This window comes from Carcharhinus amblyrhynchos, chromosome 3, assembly GCF_965287045.1.
Source record: "Carcharhinus amblyrhynchos chromosome 3, sCarAmb.v2.hapA, whole genome shotgun sequence".
NCBI classification, from domain to species: Eukaryota; Metazoa; Chordata; class Chondrichthyes; order Carcharhiniformes; family Carcharhinidae; genus Carcharhinus; species Carcharhinus amblyrhynchos.
The window spans coordinates 35,911,954-35,931,894 of record NC_137326.1 but is presented as its reverse complement, the minus strand read 5'-3'; the positions used below and the strand labels follow the sequence as shown (position 1 = coordinate 35,931,894).

The 19,941-nt window shown below is 41.3% G+C and overlaps 1 protein-coding gene and 1 non-coding gene across 2 annotated transcripts in view; both read left to right on the top strand.

Annotated features, from left to right (window-relative positions):
- adamts9 (ADAM metallopeptidase with thrombospondin type 1 motif, 9) overlaps positions 1 to 19,941 on the top strand; it is a 263,821-nt gene that overhangs the window by 202,978 nt on the left and 40,902 nt on the right. Inside the window, exon 30 of the mRNA XM_080183228.1 lies at positions 18,347 to 18,517. Coding sequence (XP_080039354.1) covers positions 18,347 to 18,517 — 171 coding nt within the window. The remainder of the gene's footprint in view (positions 1 to 18,346; positions 18,518 to 19,941) is intronic.
- LOC145341667 (U2 spliceosomal RNA) lies at positions 12,912 to 13,103 on the top strand. The gene has a single exon (XR_013886426.1). It is a non-coding gene; the product is annotated as a U2 spliceosomal RNA (small nuclear RNA).

Here is a 19,941-nt window from a genome sequence, read left to right as displayed (position 1 = left end):
GAGCCAAAGGTGACATGAGGAAAAACTATTTATCACTAAGTGGCTAGGATTTGGTATGCACTGCTTGATAAGATAGTGAAAACAGATTCAATAGTAGCTTTCACAATTAGCTAAATACTTGAAGGAACAACATTGCAAAGACCCGTGGAAAGATCTGGGCAATGGGACTAACTGGACTGTTCTCTGAAAGAGCTGGCACAGACTCGATAGACTGAATGGCCTCTTCCTTTGCTGTATTGTTCTATTCTTTGACAATTAGTTCTAGATAAATGTTTTGGCAGAAATAGTAGTAGGAGGGATTATTATTTAAAAGGGCGAAAAGCTGCAGCATGCTACAGCGCAGAGGGACCTGGGGGTCCTTGTGCCTGAGTCACAAAAACCCAGTCTGCAGGTGCAGCAGGTGATCAAGAAGGCAAATGGAATGCTGGCCTTTATAGCGAGGGGGATAGAATATAAAAGCAGGGAGGTCTTGCTGCAACTGTACAGGGCATTGGTGAGGCCGCATTGGTGTGCAGTTTTGGTCGCCGCACTTGCGCAAGGATATTTTGGCCTTGGAGGGAGTGCAGAGGAGGTTCACTAGGCTGATACCAGAGATGAGGGGGTTGGACTATGAAGAGAGACTAAATAGACTGGGTCTGTACTCGTTGGAGTTTCAAAGGATGAGAGGGGATCTTATAGAGACGTATAAGATAATGAAGGGGATGGATAGGGTAGAGGTAGAGAGATTCTTCCTGCTCAGAAAGGACAGCAGGACGAGAGGGCACAGCCTCAAGATAAGTGGGGGGCAGTTTAGATTGGAGTTGAGGAGGAACTTCTTCACTTAAAGGGCAGTGAATCTCTGGAATTCTCTGTCCGTTGAAGTGGTGGAGGCTACCTTGCTAAATATATTTAATTCACGGATAGATAGGTTTTTGATAAACAGGGGAATTAAGAGTTATGGGGAGAGAGTGGGAAAGTGGAACTGATCCACTTCAGATCAGCCATGAACTTATTGAATGGCGGGGCAGGCTCAAAGGGCTAGAAGGCCTACTCCCGCTCCTATTTCTTATGTTCTTATGTTATGATGAAGTCTGATGCCAACTGACTGTTGATAACTCCAAAAGTTACTATGATTATGTTCTATATTACATATCTCTGTGTGCAAATATTTATTTAGGACTCAGAGTAACTGAAATATTGATGGCACAATTTTTGATTAGATATGTATTAAGATGCACAAAATGTTGTTCAGGTTTACTCTTTCTTGTGTGTATTTGTACAATTATTCAGCTATTTCAGACATCTATGGAAGTAATGGCATCAGATATCAGGATTTTAAAAAGTCAGCATCATTTAGTCATGTGGTATCGGGGCTATAAATGCAGGATAATGTCTGAACAGCCAATAAAATAATGGGGAAGGTGTCACTGGGTATATCTAATTAAATAGAAGAATGTGGTAAGGGTGCATTCAATTATTCAGCCAACTAAGCTTGGTCCATCATTTGAAAACATGTTTTAAATTTATAATTCTGTGACTGATTCTCATCTCCTGATTCTGTTTGAAGAGTTTGTGCATTCATACCAGTTGTCTTAAGGAGTTCAAAGAGTTTCATATTATCACTTCTGATTTTTAGTTGCAGTTCACACTGGAAAGATAATTTAAAGGTTTCCTTCACTGACCACTTTAATATTTGTGCTGCCACAAAAACCAACATTTTTGTGTCTTATTTTGGGGTTATTCTGATCACAGCCCAAGTTAATCTAGTTTCAGACTAGCTGTTTTTTTGCAAACCATATGTGTTAGTTGCTTGCTTCCATGGGAGAAAGGGTAGGTAAATCTCCTAAGGATGGTTAATTAGAAGAACGGTTGTTCTCAGCCCCGATGGTTGATTGGAGTTGCAGTACTTTCAGGTCGTTAAAACACGTCAATGTACAAAACTCACAAAAGCTGATGAACAACCTACATGAAGTAGAAATAGCCCCATAATATTGGTAATCAAGAAAAACATAGTACAACAGGGAGCACAACCCTAAAGGTGACAGAATATATTATTGTACTCTTTATTGTATTGGATTTTAAGATTGTTATTAGTACTTTGGGATCATTACAACATTTTGTAATTTAATTTATTTTTCTATGAAATCTGAAGCCCAATAGCTTTGTGAATAATATGCAAAAAAAAAATTATTGCAGTGGGAATGTAGTGAAACATGAATTACTTAAACTGCAGTTGTAACCAATATTTCATCAGTTATATTAAAGGGAACCATATTAAATGAACCCTATATCATTATAACTTTACTACTGGGATACAGAAGTACAGTTTTTGCAGTTACAGACGCACATGTTTTTGAAGCAATGGCGATATGATCAGCTATGGGAACAGTCGGGGGTTGGGGGTGGGGGTGGGGTGGTTGAACAAGCTGTGAGAATCAGAGGAGCACAGTGCTCTGGGGCAGGGATGGGGCCACATGTTGGGCCAGGGAATATTGCAGAAAGAGGAAGATGGAAACTTAAGTTGATGCTGTTGACAGTTAATTATTGGGTATGATGCAAATGCCTATCAATTAATAATTATATTTTGAGGTTGGGGTTTGCTTAGCTCAGTTGGCTGGAATGTATTGCAGTATGACGCCAATGGCACGGGTTCAATCCCCGTATCAGCTGTGGTAGTTTATGAATTCCTGCTTCCTTACCTTGCCCTGTGCTTGATATGTATGGTGTTCCTCAAAGTATTTTACCACTTGTCTCTAACAGAGAGAGATGTCTATAGTCTCTTGCGGGCTGATTCCTTATCTACATGTTTTGAGAAACTGCTGAAGGCACAAAATTATCCATTCAGATTTCACCTTGAAATCTGTGGTTCATCCACTGGAATGTAGAAAACTCTACTTAAGGGACGCTGCTGCATCTCAACAACCACAGTTAAAGCTTTGATAGGACACAAAAAATTACTCATAATATAATCTAATCATAGAATACTACATCACAGGAGAAGGCTATTTAGCTGGTAAGTACTGGTGTTGACTCTTTGTAAAAGCAATACCATTTTTTCCATTCCTCTGCTCTTCCCTCATTCCAGACTATTTTTTGCTCAATCAAGTATTTATTCAATTGTCTTTTGAAAGCTATTAATGTACCTCCAAGAGCCGGTTTGTTCAGTTGGCTAGACAGGGCGTGGTTCAGAATGATGCCAACAGCGTGGGGTTTGATCCCATTCTGGCTGAGATAGCCTAACTCCTTGCCCTCCCCACGGTAAAAAGCACAGCAGTAAGTCCAATTGAATGATTTCCATGTAATCGCCAAGGGATCTGAAGAGCACGCATGATGATGATGGATGAATTTTTGTCCACCACCCTATAGGGTAGCACTTTCCAATTCCTAACCACTCATTGCGAAAAGAGATTTTCCCTCTCATCGATCCTAGCTATTTTACCAATCAGTTCTGAAAGAAAACTTAAATACAACAGTTGTTGGAAATCTGAAATAAAAGCAAAAAGTTGGAAACACTCAGGAGATGTGTTAATATCATTATGGACACATAATGGGCACATTCACTGCAATGAAAACAGTTAATGTTCCAACCTTGTTTAAACAATACTAACAGTGCTTGAAAGACTGAGTTTAAACACAAAAAAAGCTGAGAGCTGGCAGCTATAATTTAGTAGAGTATTCATAAGAATGGACAAGAAGAGTAAGTACTTATAAAATTATGGAATCAGATTGGTGACCACAAATCAGAATCCACAATGTTACCTTTCAGTCATTCAAACAGCACCGCTTTCTCAAGGGCAACTAAACATGGCCTGTTATTGCTGGCCTAGCCAGTAATTCTCACATCCCATAAACATTTCCTTTAATGCCTTTGGTGGGGGGGATGTCAGAAATATGAATGAAGGCTTTCCTCAAAGGAAGTTAAGGAGATTGACTGTATTGTGTGGGTCTCTTTCGCACAATCATTATGAAGTAATATTGATTGATGAATGCAGGAAACTTGGTCCTTTCATAGAATGAAAATGTATTTGCATGGGTCGGGGCATGTGCTCCTGGCTTGAGAAAGAGCAGGCAGTTTGAGTCCAGCTTTGCTTTTCATTGAGCCTTGGATCTATGTTCCCACTGGGATATCTGGTCTAAGAGCTGCTATCAAACTATGAAAACATTGAGGCATGGCAGTTGCCATGCTCCAGAAGCTGTGATCTATGCTATCCTCCTTAACTGTCCTTTGTTTCCTCCTGAGCTGTAATCTGTAGTTCCATGACTGATCCCTGGCTGCATCTCTGTTGGCAATCTGCTCTCGATTTCACTCCAGCTGCCGCTGTGGCATTGGTGCCTGTAAGGAAGACAAAGGTTCCTTGATGTTGCTGTAAAGTAGGCACGACAATGAAACAAAGAACCTGAGCCTTTCACACATCCAGACATCCAAAGCGTTTTATATTTTTTTCGGTATTTTTAAAATGTAGTCATGGTTATGCTGTAGTGAAGCATAGCAGCCATTTGTATACAGCAAGGTCCTATAAAATGCAGTGTGATGATGGCCAGATCATCTGTTTGCAGTGGCATTGGCCAGGGCACCGCAGAGAATTCCAGTGCCCTCTGTAAAATAATGCTGCAGGATCTTTCACATCCACCTGAGAAGGTTTGATTTAATATCTCAACTCAAAGGGATTAGCGGGGTACGTATTTGGAGTTACAGGAATAGGGTCTGGATGGGATTATTGTCAGTGCAAGCATCTCTTTGGTATTGCATTGAGATACCATCCTAGATTTTATGCTCAAGTGTCTAGAGTGGGTCTTGAACTCATGACCTTCTAACTTGGTGGTGAGAATGCAACCAGTGAGCCACAACTAACACTTCAAGCAGCAGTTCCATCTGACATTTGCTTCACTCCCCTGGGAGATTGTTCTCTGAGTCTGTAAATATCATACTGACATTCCTCAAGCTCACCTTTCCAGATGAAAGTCCATGAGCTCTGAGTCTCACAACTTCAAAACTATTGGTAACCATCGCTTCAGCCTCTGCTATGAAGGATAGATACCTTTGCGTACTTTCCACTCTTCCATGTCCCTCTTGCTCAATGAATCACATTGTACCAAATCATGGTGGCACAGTGGTTAGCAGTGCTGCCTCAGTGCCAGGGACCTAGGTTCAATTCCAGCCTTGGGAGTTTGTGTGGAGTTTGCATATTCTCCCTGTGTCAGTGTAGGTTTCCTTCGGGTGCTCTGGCTTAGTGTAGATTAGGGGGATTAGCAAGGTAAATGCATGGGGTTATGGAGATGGGGTAGGCTTAGGTAAGATGCTCTTTCAGAGTGTCAGTGTAGACTCAGTGGGCCCAATGGCCTCTTTCTACATTGTGGGGATTCTATGCAATCCCTCATTATTTAACTCCTCATCATGAAAATCACTAAGCTAATCTGTAGGAGCCAAAAAACAAATGTCGCAGGTAGTAACAAAGTGGCGCAGTGGTTAGCACTGCTGCCTCACAGCTCCAGAGGCCTGGGTTCAATTCCTGGCTTGGGTCACTATTTGTATGGAGTTTGCACGTTCTTCCCATGCCTGAAAGGTTTCCTCCAGGTGCTCCAGTTTCCTCCCACAGTCCAAAGATGTGCAGGTTAGGTTGATTGGCCATGCTAAGTTGCCCCTTAATGTCCCAGGATGCGTAGGTTAGAGGGATTAGCAGGGTAAAGATGTGAAGCTACAAAAATAGGGTCTGGATGGGATTGTTGTCAGTGCAGACTCGATGAACCGAATGGCCGACTTCTGCCCTGCAGGGTTTCTGTGGTAAGTTGGAGCGTTAGGACAGAGGAAAACAGGTCAATGTGAAGCAGCTGGAAATGTGAGTGGGCTAGTCTATATTCTCTTCATTATTATCATTAGGTGCCAATAGAGAAAAATCTCTTCTGGTCCTTTTTATCATTGTTATCTTTCTCTTGCTGTGTCCCCGGTTTCTCTAATGGATCCTAAGCAAAGAAGATGGAAAAATGGGTACACATTATTTCTTTAGAATTCAACAGATATAGGTAGGGAATGAAAGATTGTACATTTGTGTGACATTTCAGAGGGTAGCCAGTGTCAATCACCAATTACTAACCTGATTCCGGCAAGATGTCATTGACTGTGTCAACAAAGTAGCTAAACGCACGACTATTAGCTACTTGACTTTCTCCTCAAAATGGATGAGGGATTTCAAGAGGTACCCTCTCTGGCAATCTACCTTCAATGAACATTGTGGAGCAACAAGTCTTGCAAAGAGTTAAGTGAATTAAGGTCAGGCTTGTAGTGTGTGCTACGTGACACTGAGAGGCATAGTAAGGGATGAGGATATTAAACCTATGCTGATGACAAATGTGGCTTGCCATTGGTGGTGTGGAATTAGTGTATTTACCCTGTAATGCATGGCACAGTAGGCTTCAATCAATTTGAGAGAAGACTCATTTTAAAGATAAAGTCAAAAATATGATAAAGTGGAAGAGATTCTTTTTGGCACATATGGCTTCATAACTGCAGTCCTGTAGTCTATCATTTACCACTAATTCATTCCATAGATGTAAAACATATTTCAACACTTTTTTATTTGACACCACAGGAAACATCTTACGTTTTACTGGCTTTGAATACTAGCTCTTCCCGTCAATCATTAACATCCAACCTATAGAGCTTCATTAGTTCTTCAAGTAGAAAAGTGCCATTGAGCAGCTCTTTACACTTGGTTAGTGTGGCTCATGAATCATAAAGAAGGTTTCTACCCAGATTGCTAAGGTTCAAGGATGAAGCATGGTGACAGGCCACCTCACAAAATAGAAAATGAGAAAAGGTTTAAATTTTTCTTCACTTGTCAATGGAACATTTTTACGTCTTTCCTCTTAGGCAGTCCTTCAGGATCAAGGAGTGCTTCCACTCCAGTGCAATGGCTTCTGAGATAGCTGATCAGTCAAGTGTGTGATCTGCGGACTCTGCTACATGCTGGGGAGTTGGTGTTCGGAGGGTTGAGTAGATGGGTTGTTTGGAAGTTTGTCTACTCTCTCTCTCTCATGCCTCGACTTCACCTCTACACACTCCCAAAGAAGTCTTTTGTTGTATTCGGTTCTTTCTCGGATGAGCCTTTTGAATTTTTATTCACAAGCCAGGAACTCCCGTGAGTCAGCGGGCATGTTTGACTTCTTCACGGATGCTTTGAGGACATCCCTAGAGCAGGTCCTTGTCCTCCTGGGAGTTCTCTGCCATTACCTGAGCTATGCAAGTCTGATGCCGGCATACAAACTATAATGTCCTGTGCAATGGAGTTGGTTTTCAATGATTAGCATCTCAATGCTGGACATGTTGACTTGGGAGAGGATGCTGCTGTCAGGCTGTCTTTCTAGCCACTGATTTAGGGGATCTTACAAAGGCAGTATTTCTCCAGTATTTGCTGTAGGTCTAAGTCTCTAAAGTATATAGAAGCTTGGGAATCACTGTGCTTGGCAGACTATGACCTTAACCTCGAGTTTGAGTTTCTGGTCTTCGGCTGTTCTTTTCCCCAGCTAGCCGAATGCTGAGATTGTACATTGGACACGATGATTAATTTTGTTGTCTGAGTCTGCCTGTCTCAAGTGGAGGGTCCCAAGATATGGAAAATGGATCGCATTTTCCAGGATTTCACTGTTGATTTTAATCAGTGGAGTGATGTTGTGTTATGGGAGCTAGCTGGAAGAGAACCATAGTTTTAAAAATGTTTAGTGAATGGCCCATTTTCTCAAATGTTTCAGAAAGGAAGTTGGCAATGACTTGAAGTTCAGATTCTGTGCAAACAAGTGTCTTCTACATGCTGAAACTCAATGACTGATGTTAGGAGCGGTTTTGGATTGAAGACATAGGTTGAACGATTTCCAGTCTGTTTAGACCTATGGACAATTGATGGTGAGGTGCAGTATTGCAGCAAGGAAAATGGATAAGACAGTTTCGTGCGGTGACTCAGCCTTACTTGACTCCCAGTCTTCACTGATGCCAGGTTTGTTTGTTCCATTGGTCAAGATCATAGTTTATCTGTCATCATAGAGTAGGTGGAGGATGCTGCCAAATTTGAGGAGGCTGCACCATGAATCCTAATGGCTGATAGTGTCAAAGGTTTTTGTGAGGTTGAAAAACTCTGTGCATGCCATTCCTTGCGCTGTTTTTGAATTTGCCACGCAGTGAAGATCATATCTGTGGTGCATCTCAATGGGCAAAAACTACATGGTGACACTAGAAGGAGGTCCTCAGCCACTAAGAGAAGGCAGTGGAGGAGGAACCTTGCTACAGGATACTCCTCTGTAGTTACCTGGGTATGGTCATGATCTTACGGCTTACTGAGATTCCCTGCCATGTGCTCTGCTTCCCAGATGTGGAATATGAGGTTGAGCAGCATACTAGGAGTGTATTTCCATTGTTTCAGAATTTCAGCCAGGATTCCATCTACTCCAGAGGCATTGATATTTTTCACTGTCATACGACTTTATCTCTGGATCGGGAAAGTGCTGAGACAGAGCCAGACTGGGTATTCAGGACATTCAAGTCAAAGACAGAGTCCTGATTCAGGAGTCCTTCAAAATATTCTCTCCAGTGAGCACTGACTGGCTCCCTGTCATGACCTCCCCATGCTTGGCTCTCAGCAGGGTGGGCCCTTGAGTGTTAGGCCTCAGATCATCTTGACGGCACTGAAGAAACCTTGCCTGTCATTGGTGTCTGTATGTTGTTGGATGTTGTGCACTCTTCCTGCCCACCATTTGTTGTGTACAGGTTTTATGCTGTACCACTGACTTCAGCCATCTAGGACCATTATTTTTCTCTTGAGCCATAGTGAAGCTTCTAGTCAATCTAAACATTGCACTTACACACCTCAAGAAGGCACTTTCTTCTTTGGACCACACTGGCTATACCATAAGACCTAAATTATGTCTCCCAAAACAGTTCAACTATATCAGTCTACTGCTCTCCTTCCAACAATGCAATGAGTAAGGGTCTTTGGTCTTCTACTTGAGCCTGTGTTAGGTTACCTGGTCAACTGGTTTTCAGCTTCACTGCACTCCTGACCACAGGCTTCATATGCATCTGCACATCATGTACAGAACATGCTAATGTCTCCTGGCAGAGCTTAGCCTCCACTCATCTTGCAATTCCCGAGCCATTGGCCCAGGGCCACCCTCTGCCAAGACCATGTGGTATTTGGGATGCAACACCACCCCATGTTTAAAAATAAATTGCACTCAGCCATCATGCACTTGTCAAAATGAAGTTTGGAAGCTGGAACCTCAGGATCCTCATGGCAATCCCAACAGTGAGAGACCCGTACACCACACTGCCTTCATAATGTGGGCACTGTTGGACCTGGACATTAACAATGCCGCTCTTAGTGGGACGTGATATGTAAGAGAAGGAAAAAGACAGCGACTACACCTTTTCTTGGAAGGGTCTTCCAGAAGAGGAATGACTCCTCCCCAGGTGAGCTTCATCAACAAGCATGTGCTCGTCTGGTACCTCAGCGACTCACCCTCTGGGAAAAACAAGCGACTCATGACTGAACAGCTCACCCTAGCAAGGAATAAGCATGCTACTGTCATCAGTGCACATTCACTGAGTTAACAGAGGAGACCAAAGAGGGGTTCTGCACTGAAGGAACACTTAGCCCAAGGTCCCAGCAAGCAACAAATTGATCCTCTTCGGAGATGTCAATGCCAGATTCAGGAAGGCCTAGAATCTCTAGAAGGAGGCAATTAGCATTGAAGGAATAGGGAAAGCAACCTCCAAGAGATCCTTCCAACTAAACATCTAGGACATGACCTTGTCAGAAGCAACATCTTTTCCCACCAGCGAGATTGTGGTTGTAGAGGATTGTTTTTCAAACTGGAGGCTTGTGACCAGCAGTGTGCCTCAGGGATCATTGCTGGGTCTACTGTTATTTGTCATTTATATCAATGATTTGGATGAGAATATAGGAGGCGTGGTTAGTAAGTTTGCAGATGACACCAAGCCTGATGGCATAGTGGACAGTGAAGAAAGTTATCTCCGATTGTAATGAGATCTTAATCAATTGGGCCAGTGGGCTGACAAATGGCAGATGGAGTTTAATTTAAACAAATACATGATGATACATTTTGGTAGATTGAACCAGGATATGGGACTTACTCAGTTAATGGTAAAGGTTGGGGAGAGTTACAGAACAAAGAGATCTAGGATTGCATGTTCACAGCTCCTTGAAAGTGGAGTCACAGGTGGACAGAGTGGTGAAGAAGGCATTCGGCATGCTTGGTTTTATGGTCACAACATTGAATACAGGATATGGGACATCTTGTTGAAGTTATACAAGACATTGGTAAGGCCATACTTGGAATACTGTGTGCAGTTCTGGTCACCCTATTGTAGAAAGGATATTATTAAACTAGAAAGAGTGCAGAAAAGATTTACTAGGATGCTACCTGGACTTGATGGATTGAGTTGCAAAGAGAGGCTGGATAGACTGGGACTTTTTTTGTGGAGCGTAGGAGGCTCAGGGGTGACCTCACAGAGCTCTATAAAATAATGAGGGGCATAGATAAGATAGATAGTCAATATATTTTCCCAAAAGTAGGGGAGTCTAAAACTAGAGAGCATAGGCTTAAGGTGAGAGGGGAGAGATACAAAAGTGTCCAGAGGGGCAATTTTTTCACACAGAGAGTGGTGAGTGTCTGGAACAAGCTGCCAGAGGAAGAAGTAGAGGCAGGTACAACTTTATATTTTAAAAAGTATTTAGATAGTTACATGGATAAGATGGGTATAGAGGGATATGGGCCAAATGCAAGCAATTGGAATTAGCATAGGGTTTAAAAATAAAATGGCAGTGTGGATAAGTTGGGCTGAAGGGCCTGTTTCCATGCTGTAAATCTCTATGACTCTGAGATGAGCACAAGACCTAATGGCAACACCTCAGTCCAAGCACTGGCACTTACACCACTACTTCACATCGATGTCAACATCGCCTATGTCATGATGGGTACTGCCAGCTGCTGGGCCTTATCTGTTCTATGATATCCCCATCAGTCTAGCTCACAAACAGTGATGGCAACAGAAACAATCCTGCAATAAAATGAACATTGAAGACATCAAATATTCCACCAAGGTGGACCTTCTCAGGCATTGCCTCACTACCAACCTCTCCACCTCCAATCACCAAGAGCTACCTTGTGCCCATAGTGTCCAGTGAAACCTAAAATCCACCATAATAAGCACTTATGAAGAGCCCTTGCTTCCTCTATCAGGAAACATTGTGACTAGTTTGATAAAAATGACCAAGAGATACAGTGCCTAATGTTATTAAAAAACTCGGTATGGAAGCACATAATACTAAAACCAAACCAACTGCGGAATCAGCATAATATATTTTGGGCCAGTTTTTCATGGTTAGCTCTCGGGAAATGCCTGTTCCCAAGTATAAAGCACAGGAAAGAGTACAGTGACAAACGTGAGATGTGTACACCACATGATGAAGAGCATGGGTGGTTCAAATGAACCCACTAAATTGGAAACAGTTTGTGTTCCAAAAACCAGAAACTCAAGCACCAGTTTAATTTCCACATATTAAATTGGGACTAAGTTAGAACATCCTGTTCTGACATAATAACACGTTATTTTCATACATTAGTGCTAACCTTGTATTGGAAACTGATGTTTCATTTTGGAAAACAGATTGCCTTGTGAAAAAAAAAGTTATAATGCAATAAATCCTAACCCTCTGATTGCAAATCAGTTGTGAAATAGGCAAATTTGGTAATTGATAAAGAATATGCACAGGATTGGTATGTGCATTACGTATCTGACAATGTCTGTTTTAGATCTCCCTTGGACATTAGTTATCGTAAATCAGGAGTCAGGCTTGCTCTGCTCTTTGGCAGTTGCCATGGCTAACTCTGAGCAACAAGGGATATGTTCTTTTTTTAAATTGCTGCGAATCTCTGCCATTCCCCCATTTTCAGGTTTGACGGCCACAACAGTTCACTTCCTACAACTACCAAAACCTCTGAAATAAAGAAAATCCAAGAAGGTGGGAGTGAAATTGGGAAACATTTCCGCAAGGAGTGGACCAGGGAAAGCATTGCTGCTCATCCAGGCTGACATGGGTGAGGCGGGGTGGCGGGGGGGGGGGGGGGGGGGGGGGGGTGGATTTTCTGGCTGCGCTTACCCTAAGACCGGAAACTCCTACCCAAGGTCAACAGACTTTTGCATGACCCACCTTCCTGCCCGCTACAGTTCCAGGACAGGAAAATCCCACCCAGGGTTTCTCTACAACACACAGATCTGTTCGAGCCAGCTGCATCTCTCTCCATCAGGTGCCAGATTTCTCAAGCCCTGAAAAAGCCGGCTGGCCAGCAGCTGTACAATTTAAATCAGGCTACCAACTGCACTGTGGAGAGCCTATTTAAATATTGCATGAAGCTTTCTGCCTACCCAGGACAGGGCACGAGCATGCCACACAACTTGCCACATAAAGATGGTGGGTTGAGAACATGTTTCCTGATTTTTAATCCTTACCCAGTGCCCTTATCCATTCCCACCTGTTGTGAGGCGGTTAAAACAACCCTGATAAAGTGAACCTGCTTTTCCAAGTGTTTCCTTTGCAATTACAACAAGTATTACAGTCTAATGTAATGACATCTTACTAAGTGTTGAAGTGGTGGAGGCTGCCTCGCTAAATATTTTTAAGAAGCGGGTTGATGGGTTCTTGATAAGAGAGGGGATTAAGGGTTATGGGGAGAGGGCGGGAAAGTGGAACTGAGCCACAACAGATCAGCCATGATCTTATTGAATGGCGGGGCAGGCTCGAAGGGCTAGATGGCCTACTCCTGCTCCTATTTCTTATGTTCTTATGTTCTTAAGACAGTGTTAAGAATATCATGTGAAATTCACTCTAAATTTCCATATATCATTGGCTAGCGATTCCTGGATCGCTTCTCGGCCTTTTGGCTAAGATCAAGTGTAGTATCGACATGCTGCACTTGGTTGAAGTCATTAGGTTACATTTCAGCTTCTTTTGAAGCAATTTTTTCAAGTGGCATCTTGGTCTTTTGGCTAAGATGCAAATAAGATCAAGCCTTGGAAGAGGAACTACACCTACTCCAATCAGCTTGGATCATGTAGATCAAGCCCAAGACAGAAGGTGAGAGCCCTGTCTTGTCAGCTTGGATTGGGAATGTCCCAACTTGTTGAGACTCTGAAATGGCTTTAATTTGACTTGATTGGATTGGAATAAAGTAAAGAAAACAAAAGTGATTCCCTGGACAGTAACATTTTAACTATTGCCTGGAAGTGATGTTGCACCGTTTTCCTCCCTGAACATTTGTGAGGGACTGATTGACACAAGTTTTAGACCAAATTTTCTTGACTTTTTGCATCACTTTCAAGATCTACCCACCAAACTCTCTCTCTCGTTTACATAATTATATATCCCAATGCGCGAGACCATTTGGGTTTCCTCAATTAAAAAAAGCTAGTAAGTTAGCATACATAAACTCCCTGAGATTTAGGTAGAGTAAGATCTGGAGTCATCTGATAACTGTAACTGAAATTTAAGGCGATTAAAGCCATTTTCACTGCAATGGGGAGGGTATGCCTGGAGGTTTCCCACATGGCAAAATGCCCGCTCACTAGTGTCAGTGGGAAGAGACCCATACGACCTTAAGTAGGCACTTAAGGACCTTGGGCCTAAGGTCAGCCACGCCACGTGCCATCTTACCTGGTGCTGGCAAAATGTGAAATGGGCCACCCTCGCCCCCACCAATTTTACTCCTATGACACCCAGCCTGCTCTGTGTGACCCCATAAAGTCCCAACCCAGCAATCTTTCCAATTCTACCCTGTCCAACCCATTCATAATTTAAAGATCTTTATCAGGTCCATCACCTCTAGGTTTTCAGTTCTCTGTAGTACAAAGCCACAACATGTTCAATCTTTGCTAGTAACTGTAACCCTTCTGGGATCATACTTGCAAATCTTTTTCACACTTTCTCCAGTGCTATGTCCTTTTTTAGCATGGAAACCAGAACTTTATACAGTATTCTTAAGTATAATTCGACCAGCAGACAGTAAAGAAGGCAAATGGTATGTTGACCTTCATAGCGAGTGGAATTGAGTATAGGGATAAGGATGTTTTACTGCATTGTATTGGACATTGGTGAGGCCACACCAGGAGTATTGTGTGTAGTTTTGGTATCCTTGTCTGAGGAAGGATGGCTTGGCTATAGAGGGAGGACAGCGAAGGTCTACAAGGTTGAACCCTGGGATTTCTGGTCTGTCATATGAGGAGAGACTAAATTGGTTAGGACTATATTTGCTTGAGCTTAGAAGAGTGAGGGGGAATCTCATAGAAACTTACAAAATTGTAACAGGGTTAGACAGGGTAAAAAGAATGTTCCAAATGGTGGGGAAGTCCAGAATTAGAAGTTATTGTTTGAGGATAAGGGGTTAACCTTTTAGAACTGAGATGAGGAGAAATTTGTTCACCAGAGGGTGGTGAATGTGTGGAATTCATTACTACAGAATGTAGTTGAGGCCAAAATGTTGTCTGATTTCAAGAAGAAATTGGATATAGGACTTGGAGCTAAAGGGATCAAGGAATATGGGGGGAAGGGGGATCAGGATATTGAATGTGATGATCAGCCATGATCAAAATGAATGGTGGAGCAAGCTCGAAGGATCCAATGGCCTATTCCTGCTTCTGGTTTCTATGTTTCTATGACCAACAACCTATACAAGCTTAACAAAACTCCACTATTTTTGAATTCCAAGCTTCTCAAAACAAATTTCAATGTTCCTTTAGCAATTTTAGTTACTTTGTGGACCTGGAATGCTGTTTTTATTATAATGATGGAAGAGGATGAGTTAATAGCCAAAACAAGATCTCCTAAATGTGAGGCATCATAACAGAACACATCTGCCCACTTGCCATTATCCCAATAAATGGCACAGCATTTACACTCCGTTGTCACTGGTTTCTATGTTCCAGGACAAGCAAATGAGCACTGCAGGAAGTTTTGTTGTAAGTAGAGGTGCAGAAACTAGCGTAAAATTTGGGCCTAAATCTCCTGGTTCCGTCTGCCGTGGGAATTGTCGCAGACGGGTTGGATAATTTGACAACCAGCAAAAGGTTTGTTGACAAGGCGGAAAATCCTGTCCTTAGTGTGATTTCTGCATGAGATTAGGAAATTATGGGCATTACGTATAATAATGGAGCCTTGAAACATTTTATTTACAATATAGTTTGGACTTAATACAAGTTTTTAAGATCGGTTTATTGTTAATTTTTTTTTCAAGCAATACAAAGTTGAATGTTTTATGTCGGGTGCCAATATAGGATTGTTTCTTTGCCTTTTATTTCCTTTTTCACTTCTCTTGAAATCAATTACGTGCAATTTTTCACTTTTCATGGCACAGTTGCTATGACAACCAACGCACTGAGATATTTCACTTTCTCTGTCTAAGCACATAAATTGACATGGAACAAAATGCATGAATCAGAAAGTCAGAGTGACTGCAAATTTCAGTTATATGTCACTGATGGGTGAGGTATCTTTCCACAGGCATAGACTTGGACAATTTAGCATTAAATATTAACATACATTCTGAATGTAAATGCATTCCCTGTGGTACGTGAATGTACATTAGCATTATCATGGCACAGCAGAACCTTCAGAGCGAAGTATAATTATACAAGCGTACAGGTACTGTGGAACACGGAAACAGGAGTAAACCATTCAGCACATCAAGGCTGTTCTGCCATTCCATTAGATCATGGCTAATCAGTACTTTAACTCCCGTTATGTACCTTTGACCATATTCCTTAACAACCTTCATAGAATCATAGAATCTCTATAGTGCAGAAGAAGGCCATTTGATCCATCGAGTCTGCACTGACCATAATCCCATCCAGACTCTATTACCATAATCCCACATATTTATCCTGCTAATCCCCCTGACACTACGGTTAATTAAGCATGGCCAGCCTACCTAACCCGCACATCTTTGGAATGTGGGAGGAAAATGGAGCACCCAGAGGAAACCCATGCAGACATGGGGAGAATGTGCAAACTCCACACAGACAGCGACCTGAGGCCAGAATCGAATCTGGCTCCCTGGCACTGTGAGGCAGCAGTGCTAACCACTGTGCTACCTTGCCTACAAAATGTGAATTGTACAGGGATGAGACCAATTGAGGTCATATTGGTAAACTGAGATTTTCCCAAGTGTCACCAAATCCATCCTCCTCTCCCAATAATGTTCTATAGTTGGATAAGTAAACTTTCCAAACTTGCTGAATTTAAAGGGGAGATGCAGAGGGAGGGAGTGCTGTTGCTCACCCCTGCCCTCTTGCCCTTCAGAAAAGTCAGTCACAACTGACTGACTTTAAATAAGGCTGCCCTGCAGCAGGAACGTGCTGCGGGTGACCTTACCTACTCGAGAGTGGGACTTCCATCCCTCAGTGGAAAGAAGTCTCACCCTCGATTTTATTGATCAGCAGCTTTGTAAATTCCAGCAACGCCAGACCTCAGCAGCATGCACTACTTGAACAGTTCCATGAGAAGACTGATGGCAGCAGGACCTGGGTAAGTCCTGGGCTTTTAGGGTGGCAAGGGATTGGCATTCTAGTGGGACAGGGGTTTGGCGACTTTCGGAGGCTAGGTGGTGAGACACAAAACGCCAGAATTCTACAGCACCACTCGCCATGGGAATCCGTCCAGAAAGGTCTGTTAATCTCGGGCAAGATTTCATGGTTTCAGGATGAACGAGGACATAAAATGCCGTTCAAAGTGTGGGGGGGGTGGGGGTGGTAAATCTTAGGGGATGCCCCTCATGCACAAAGGGCACCCCCAAAGGTTGTACCACCCTTTTATTCCCGCACTAACACTCACCTGCCTCCCACCATCAAGCTTATTATGGCAGATGAGGCATATTAAGATCCTAAGGTGACCATTAATATCCATTTCCCATGTTATGTGGACCAGGTCAGGAAGGGATGGGTGACCCATTCGTCATCTTTTAGGTGCCCCTTTCCAAAAAATACATCCTGCAGGGGCCAGAAAATGCAGCCCCAAACCCTATTGGAGATTCAAAATGATTGTTGCCGTTTCTTTAATGCTACTGAAAACGTATTCTCGGGAAATGCACCTTACAAAATTTCCATGATTTCTTTAATAGTAGGTTGCAAATTACTATGGAGTATAAATACTTCACCCATTATTTGAGAAAAATACACTTGACACGTGGATAGCTGGACACCATATATGAGTTTGAAATTAAATGGCCTTTCTGTTTTAAAATAGAGTTTGGAACAAATCAGTATGGTATTCTATTTACACTTTTAAACATCTTGTTTCAACCTTTCTAAAGAAACCCATGCTACTTGCACTTTTGATAGAGACAAGACTGCTGCTTTCACATGTAGTGTGCCAATAGTTTTGAGGAAAATTACTGAGAAAACAAACCTATCATTAAATTCAAAACATCATTAGTACTTTGAGAAGTAAAGACTACAGAGCATATAATCATTTTAAATCAGAAAACGTAATGTGTTCCACTTGAAACATTTAAGAACAACTTGAATTTTAATTGTTCAAAAAGAAGTTGTGAATTTGATAAGTTTTACGTGGCTGAACAGACTCTTACTTCAGAAACATTTTCCCTGCCCTGGGAAAAAGACCAAAAAGCACTTTTCCCCTCCCCCATGTATTGGGCAGAGTTCCCAGATTCCTGACTGATATAAATTACAGCAGTGATTGCAAGTTGCTGAAGTAATTTAAGTAAGTGCTCTTAAACTATTGATGTAAGTTATTCTAGTGTTTATTAATTTAATTCATGTTGAAGTACATGGTTAATATCACAGAAGTTCGCTCTGCTGATTTTAACGAATTGAATTTTACTCTGCCCAAAAGCCAAGAGTTCCGAAAAAGGGCAAAAGGCTGTGTAGAACCCTGGTCAAACCCATCTTAGCTTTTAAAAGAGACTTCATAAAGGCAAATGAATAATGCTGCATTAAATACTTATACGTAAGGTAGGACCATATAGTTACTTAGACGTTCATACCTCAATAAGATAAATTAATGTATAAATTAATTTTCATAATACTATTTATATTTGTTAATACTGCTGAATTTTCTCAGATTTGTTCTGTTTTCCAATCATTGTTGTCCCTTTCAAATGTTATAACGAGAATAGTAATATAGTATGTCTCAGTAGACCAGATGTACCACATTAATACAGTAAAGAATCCGGAATTTTAGTTTATGAAGTGCATAATATAGCCAATTCACTAAAGAAAAGCTTCAAGTAAGTTTGCATTAAAGTACAATAGGTTTCATACCAACACTTACCTTTACAAATTCCGCAGTGCTCAGTCTTATGTGGGAGTGGAATTCAGCAACGAGAAGTCTTCTGCCAGATCGCAAACCAGAGCATTGAAGATTCTCACTGCAGTCAATCTACGAAACCTGCTTCAGTTCAGCACTGTCAGATGGGAGAATGTTTGCATTATAGCTGGCATGTCGGAGAATGGCAAAAAGTAAGTACAACAGCTGCAGCAGACAGCAAAAGCACTGTTCAGAATAAACAAGAGAAAGGCACTCTTCCTGGCATGCACCACTCTTACTTGAGGTGTGATTTGTAAACTAGGATCAGATGGCTGGCTTCATGTGGTTCGGAGGATGTTTGACATCTGGCCAAGGAGTGAAAAAGTTAGGGGAAAGAAAAACCCTGCCGCAGAGAAATTAGGATAAATCCAATTCTATCTCACTTTAAAGACTATTTAAGTGAAGGAACAAAAAATTACATATTTTTCAGCTTATAAAATTAGTTCAACCTAACATTTCTCAGTTTAAAATTTAATAATATCATGGTACATTCTGAATATAAAATACCAGATTACCTATGCTCATCTATTTAATGAAACATATTTTCAAGATTTCAAACTGTACAACTTATTGGCATGAATGATTGTGGCAAAAACCTTAAATAAGAACTAGTTCCTAGAAAACTGTTAAACTGTGAAAGTATTTTGTGAATGTAAATTACATTTATCATTTTAACAGCATACAAGAAATTGCAGTTCATCTCAAAGTAGGTCACAAACCAGTCTAAAGTCCATATTTTGAATACAAGCTAACTTTTTAAGTGAGCTTTTATCTCCCTCCATTCTCTCCCCTCAGTCTCATTTCGCTTCCAACACCTGGAATCAATTGTGGTGGGGTATGTTAGATGTCACATTGCTTTGTTAAAGAATTCCAGGCTGCAAGCAAATTCATCCAAGCTCTGAACATTTGTAACATCTCACAGGCATATTTCCAAAGAAAGACTTAAAACAGCCATGGCCACAGTTTAATCTGTTTTTTTTTGCTGGAAATTTGTATTAATCTACTGCAGATATGCAATATGCATATAACAACATTCTTAACTAAATTGTTGTATTTATGCCCCATTTATTTGAATAAATTGTATCCTTATCTAAAGATTATTAACAATGCATTGAGCGAATAAGTTAAAAAATACGAAATGCCCATTTTGTGTACAGCCAATATTTTTGGAGAATAAAAAGAATATCAATCTCAACTATAACCACAACATGAAAATTTTCCTGCAGATTCAGGCTTAATCTGTAAGGAAATGATGTATAGGGTTGTGCTTTAAAAATGTTAAAAAATGACATCAAGGTCAGAGTAACCTGACATGCAATGTGATCCTAGGTCTGTTTTTAATTTGACCACACTTAGTTTCTTAAAGAACAGCATCTGACAGACCTCAGGCTTTTAAGGGATAATGCAAAGAGTTAAAATCAAAAGGACTGCAGAAATCATTATTAAAAAGTGAAAAAGATATTATGAGCAAAACTATAAAATTAAATGCCATTTTAATGGCTCAGATAAATGCCAGTAGACGAACAATTATTTGCATAAGAAAGAACAAATCTATTCAAAATAATGAAAGTTATGA